Source organism: Arachis hypogaea, chromosome 15 (assembly GCF_003086295.3).
Source record: "Arachis hypogaea cultivar Tifrunner chromosome 15, arahy.Tifrunner.gnm2.J5K5, whole genome shotgun sequence".
In the NCBI taxonomy this organism is placed as follows: Eukaryota; Viridiplantae; Streptophyta; class Magnoliopsida; order Fabales; family Fabaceae; genus Arachis; species Arachis hypogaea.
The window spans coordinates 43,539,984-43,546,236 of NC_092050.1; the positions used below are offsets into that span (position 1 = coordinate 43,539,984).

The following is a 6,253-nucleotide window of genomic DNA, read 5'->3' on the forward strand; positions in this document are numbered from 1 at the left end:
ACAGAACTATATTGACTCTTATTTTTCATTGGTTTGAATATTCGAATAAATAAGTTGTTCTGATTTACTTCAACACAAACTAATAGATAAGGTTGGTTTTCCAAGGATATCATTAAGAAATATTGACCAATCTAATAGTCATTGTAATAATATAAAGCTGCAAATTAGGAAGCTTAAAAATGATATAAAGTTTTGATATGTGATAATATTGGTCATATTACTTTAATTTTACGAATAAATATGGCATCAATAAATAAAACTGTCTCAATTAAATTTTATCAATGACAATTTTTTATAATAATATTTTTGGTAAAGTACTCTTTTAATTGTTAATGTTTGAGCTAAATCCTAATTTTCGTCCCTAACGCTTGAAAAGTCCTATTGTTATCCTAAACGTTTTATTTCATCCTATTTTAGCCTTTTACAAATATCCTTTTTTCTCTATTATTATTATTATTATTATTATTATTATTATTATTATTATTATTATTATTATTATTATTATTCCGTCACTTTTATTCTTAAATTACTACAACCACCATTATGGCAACTATAATTATGATTTTCAATTTGCTGCTATTTAAAAAAAATATAATAGAAGAAATGATCTTTTTGAAAAAAAAAATTGATCAAATAATTAAAATAGAATGAAATAAAATATTTGGGATAAAAATAGGATATTTTAAATATTAAGATCAAAATTTGGACTTAATTTAAATATTAAGAACTAAAACAATACTTTATCTTAATATCTTTTGTCATGACAATAAAAAATATCTCAAAAATTTTTATTCTAAAATTTAGTTGCACTTAAACAAATTAATTTTTATATATGATTAACTATATATAATATTTTCAAGAATTAAGAATATAAGTGACTAAAAATTTTGTTTATTAATTATGAGAAGATATTTGCTACGTCTAGTAATAATAATATATATTTTACATAGAAGTCTTTAAAAAAATAGAATCTTTAAATATTTTAAATTAATTTTAAATTATGTTAATTTTGTTAATAAATAGTTTGTTCAGCTTTAAACATATATAAAATATTTATTTTTATTTTGAATATTTTTGTAGTAAAAATAATTAAACTTTTTAAATAGTTTGTTACTCTCTCTCCATGTCACCGCTAATAAATCTTCAGCCCTCCATTGCTTCTTCAGTTTTATTTTTGTGAGCTAATTATTGTTTTTGCTTGATTAATTTTCTTGACTCTTGATTGTTGTTAACAAGCGTATCGATTGTTCTTGATTGTTGTTAACAGATTGTGGTGGTACCTTATGTGTGGTTATGATTATGATTTGTCATGAGAGGTGTTTTTTTAGTTGAAAATTTGTTATTGTTTTGTTTTTGTTAGTGAAACATGCTGTATTTGTCAATTATATATATTTTGATTTTTTTGTTATAAACTTAAATATTTATATATGTTTGTAAATTTTTAATAACAAATTATAAATAAATTATTATATAAAATTATAAAATTTTAAATTTTATTAATTTAAAAATTATTATATTTAAATATTTTAATTTTATATTTAAATGTTAATATATTTATTTTATATTTAATTAAATTGATTCCATCATAATTCCATTCGAATTAGACTATTAAATTATTGAACCAATTATTCTACGGATTCATTGGCCGGCTCTCGCAAACTTGAAAAGAAAAAAAAAACTGGCCGTTTCGAGTTTTTGGGAACCCGTTTATAATTGGGCCTACTGTTTCATTAATGGGGCGAACGATATAGAGGCTAACGACGAATAACCCATATTACGCTATGTTCTACGCTCTTCCACTCCGAATCCAATGTCTACTTCGCGGTCCGAGTAGCGCTTAGCTATTGCCTACTTCGCTACTTAGCTTCCTAATTTCTACAAACAAAAAATCATGAAAAACAAAAAATGCAAGCGTTTCGAAGATTCGCAACCTCTATCTACTTGTCGAAACCGAAGCAATTAAACGCAGCGTCGTTCACGGTTGCCGCCAAACCCTATCTCAAACTTTCCGACGAGGTTCCCGCGACCAGGTTCTGGTCGTCGGGGCGCGATTCCGGCAACGGCGAAGATGAATGGAACGAGGCGTGGGAGTCAGCGTGGCTTCCGGAGGATCTCACGCCCAAGTCTCGCGCGCCATGGGAGACCGACGTTAACTTTGGTTCCCCCTCCACGTCCTTGCCGGAGTCTTCCTCCACCGCCGTTTCCGACGGGGTTGCGGTGGCGGAGATCGAAACTCATGCTGACGCGGAGACGAAGGCGTTCGTGGAGGAGATGAACGAGAATTGGGAGGTTAGGAGAAAGAAGGGATCGAAGGAGAAAGAGAAGGTGCAAAATGGTGCCGTTTATAGCGTGGAGAATATGAAGAAGGATTACCGGTTGAGGAAGCAAAGGGTGCACGCTGGGCTGTGGGTTAAGGAGATTGAGAAGCTCGAGGAGGCTAAGTTGGGGGATCACATCGGCAGCGGCGGCGGCGATGACATTCAGAGATTGCTTGACAGCTGCTCGGAGTATGCCTCTCTCTCTCTCTCTCTCTTGTAATTTCGGTGTTGAAAATTGGAATTGCATTTCTATTTTTACTTTTATTTTATTATTTTCAAATAAGAATAAAGGGACAATTAGGTCTCAAAGATTTTGCCTTCCTGACTAATTAGTTTCTAAAAAAAAAAAAATATATCACTTTGGCCCTCCAGAAAAGCAAACCGCAGACATGTGATGATCTTCTATCAATTTATCAACTTACCGGTGATCTTTATATGAACGGTTAATTACTTTGACGTGCCTATTTATATAGATAACAATTTTTAGAGTTAAACTTCACTTGTTTTGATAGCGATAAATAGAGAGATAAAGGGTATATGAAATTGAAAAGATAATAAATATTTCACTGTCCAAAACTACGTCATCTTCATGTTCACGTGTCAGTAACAAGACATGCACCACTATAAATAATGAAATATATGGACAATTTCATTTTGTTTTACACTATTTATTGACAGAAGGATATATATGTTCACTGTTTGCTATTTTGCAGAATCTAATTGGTACTTTTTTTTTTCAAGGACTAATTAGTCCAAGTTCAACATCTTCAAAGATCTAATTGTTACTTTATTCTTCAAATAATGAAGGTTTTGTAACGTTAATGCATGGTGTGGATGGTCCCTTAATTGGATTATGAGTAAGTATTCAGAGTTGGTCAGTTGAAGTTAGGGCTGGCAATGGGTAGGGTAGGGTAGGGTCCCTACTCTAATCCTATCGTGGGTTGAAAATTTTATTAAAACTCTACCCTATTCTACCCGCGGGTTGAGAATCTCTCAATCCTAACCCTACCCGCAGAAATATCAAATTTTTTCAAAGTAAATATAAAATTCAATAATTTCGAATTTTATACATATTAATAACATAAAAAAATAAAAAATTAATGCTCTAAATTACTAAATTAACTAACTAGTTTAGTGGTTGTTCACTTAGTGTAAGTCATTAAATAAGGGAGGTTGTGTATTTAACTTTCACTTATTTCACACTATATACCTAATTTTTAAAAAATATGTGTTATATATGAGGTGCGGGTAGGGTAGGGTATACTCTAAACCCGTACCCTACCCTACCTGCAGGAATACCAGGACCGTACCCTACCCTACCCTACCCGCAGTGGGTCGGGTAGCCTACCCTACCCGAACGAGTTGGACCGGGTTGGGTACCCGCGGGTAGGGTATGAATTGCCAACCCTAGTTGAAGTTGCCTCGTACTGATGAGTGAGGAGAATTTTAGATGGGATTGGACCATGTTAGTGAAGTTTAGGCTTCCTGGTTTTATGAGATAAACATAAATTTTATGTTGCAGGGAAGAGTTGTCTTAGTTTAGGATCAGGTATGGCTTTGAGATCAATGAGGTACTTACTATAATTTACATTTTGAGAAATGTGAGAGGCCAACACTTTTTATCAATATTAGGTAACACTTTATTTTTATACTATTAAGATTTAGGGTTTAGGATTTTGAATTTAGTGTAAAAATACTTTTATTGGCCAAGTGTTGGTAAAATATGATAAATTTGTTAGTCATATAGTATTGCTCTTACATTTTTATAATAATTCATCAATGTGAAATCTCAAGAATTGAACTAAAGTCGGCTTTGTGAGGCACTGAGGCCTTAATGTCTTTATGTTATTGGTGACTGCACACCATCTTATGAGGCATTATAGCTACTTTGATAGAGTAGGGCATGTCAAATTTGTGTTGAATGTGGTCTCGTCAATGGGAATGTTAATGCATATGTTGCTTTGACAAGTTGCCATTCAACATGGTTGTCTATCTAAATAAAATTAATAAATTATAAAACGATAGTTTCTCATGTTAAATATAAACATGGCACCATGTATAATTTTTGAAAATTCTTAGCAAGGATTCAGGAGTGTTTGATAATATCTCATTTTATCAATTAATCCTAGTTTATTCCATTTTCTACTGTTAATGACCAGCTCTCCCGATAACTTAATCTTTTTGCTAATGCCTGTGATTCATTTCTAATTATTCTGTGACAACCCCATGTTATAATAGATAATTAGGCTTGAAGTTTGGACAAAGTATAGCTCAGTGTAGTGCTTTTCTATGTGATGAAATTCCATTTTTTATTTAGCTAAATGGTGTTGTAAGAATCAATCCTCCGATTAGTTTTATATATCCTAACATGCACCTTCTCTTTTAAGTTCACGATCCCCCCGGCCCCCAAAACAAAACAAATCTGCTTCCTCTTCCTTTCCTAATTCATGTATGCTATAGCAACTTCAATAATTTCAAATACATATACAATAGTGCTGTACTATTTCTGTGTGTTGCACTTAATGCTCTAAACACTTATAGCATCTTCGACTCTGGCAACAATGATCTGAACAACACAGAAGTTCCAACTTCTGAGTTCAAAAACATGCCTGATGGGTGGGAAACAATATCTAAATCTCAAGATGGAAACATATGGGAGATGTCCCAGAGAGAAGAGGATATACTTCTCCAGGAATTTGAGCGTCGAATTGCTTATAGCAAGTTTCAGGTGTGTCTATAAATATATTCAAATTATGCATTTCGAGTGCCGAAACAAGGCACTAACACCATTTTCACAAACAATAAAGTTCATGGATACATTCTGGTTTTCTATAATGTCAGTCAGTTATATCTTCAAATTTCTTCCTCAGTCCTTATTTGCAGCACTTATTATTCACAATCTTGTGAATCTGGAATGCAGATCGCTAGTTTTATCAAGACTCATATATTTAGTCGGAGGAGACCAATTGATGGGTGGAAATATATGATAGAGGTGGTGGGACCAAATGCTAAGAAAGGGAAGGGTAGTGTCTCTAGGGTTCCCAGTCTAGCTGATCCCTCTACTCAACCGTTCAAGAAGACCCTTGTTGACAAGAGTTACATTCCCCTTGAGAGAAGGTAGTATCATGTATTCTCTTTCACTGTCTATAGGTATTATCATTTAATATTGGCAGATAAGAGGACAGTTATAGCAACTTACCAATACAACAGATATGCTTCATGAGTACATGGTTAAATGCTCAAAACCCTTCATGAAGTTATGCATTTTCGGTTTAAGTTGTCCTACTCTGCGGATTATTGGTAATGCATCCAATCTATTGCATGTTTGTCTGGCAATGTTTGCGTCCTATCCTTGTGTTGGTAAAGTTATCCTATTATCCGTCAATAGATAAATGTTTAATATAATAAGTTAATAAACTTGCAAGGAAAAAGATAGTTTGTTTTAGAAAATGGTTTGCAGATTAAGGTATTTGAATTGAATAAGATATTTATAAAGTACCAAATGGGATTTTATGGAGTGATATTCATGAGAAATGGCATATTACTGCTGTTTTTTGAGATGGGAATTGACAAAAGAAAGGGTTTTCAAGTAGTTGTAGATATGCTTTGTGAGAATCATTGATACTAGTAAAAACAATAAAAAGTATATGGGTAACAGAGAAGTGAAAAAAGAAGGAAGGGAATAGAGATTAGAGAAGAATAGAGATTAGAGAACTGCACTTACAAGCAGTTAAAATTTTTTAAGTGACAATAATTCTTGTAATGCATACGAAGGAGTCCTGCTAAGGAGCCAATGGAATATTTGTACAATGGGTTATGAGTTAAAAATGAACATTACCCATACTATTCAGAATAACCATCCGGGTAAGAGCTCTAATACTATGTCATGAAACCGCTCATTCCAAAGTTTAAGCTGATAAGAAAATGTAACACTA

The 6,253-nt window shown here is 32.7% G+C and overlaps 1 protein-coding gene across 1 annotated transcript; it reads left to right on the forward strand.

The window, feature by feature from the left end:
• Positions 1–1,697: 1,697 nt before the first annotated feature.
• LOC112750226 (protein GAMETE CELL DEFECTIVE 1, mitochondrial) lies at positions 1,698–5,654 on the forward strand. The gene is made up of 3 exons (XM_025798841.3): positions 1,698–2,507; positions 4,860–5,046; positions 5,239–5,654. Exons 1-3 carry the CDS (start codon positions 1,906–1,908, stop codon positions 5,437–5,439), a joined length of 990 nt encoding a protein of 329 aa, XP_025654626.1. The 5' UTR covers positions 1,698–1,905; the 3' UTR covers positions 5,440–5,654.
• Positions 5,655–6,253: the final 599 nt, after the last annotated feature.

Excerpts from the sequence above, each read along its gene's own strand:
- LOC112750226 (XM_025798841.3), top strand. The coding sequence starts at position 1,906 with ATGCAAGCGTTTCGAAGATTCGCAACCTCTATCTACTTGTCGAAACCG. Across the intron at positions 2,508-4,859 it reads TTGCTTGACAGCTGCTCGGA|CATCTTCGACTCTGGCAACA; the intron begins GTATGCCTCTCT and ends AAACACTTATAG. Across the intron at positions 5,047-5,238 it reads TTGCTTATAGCAAGTTTCAG|ATCGCTAGTTTTATCAAGAC; the intron begins GTGTGTCTATAA and ends TCTGGAATGCAG.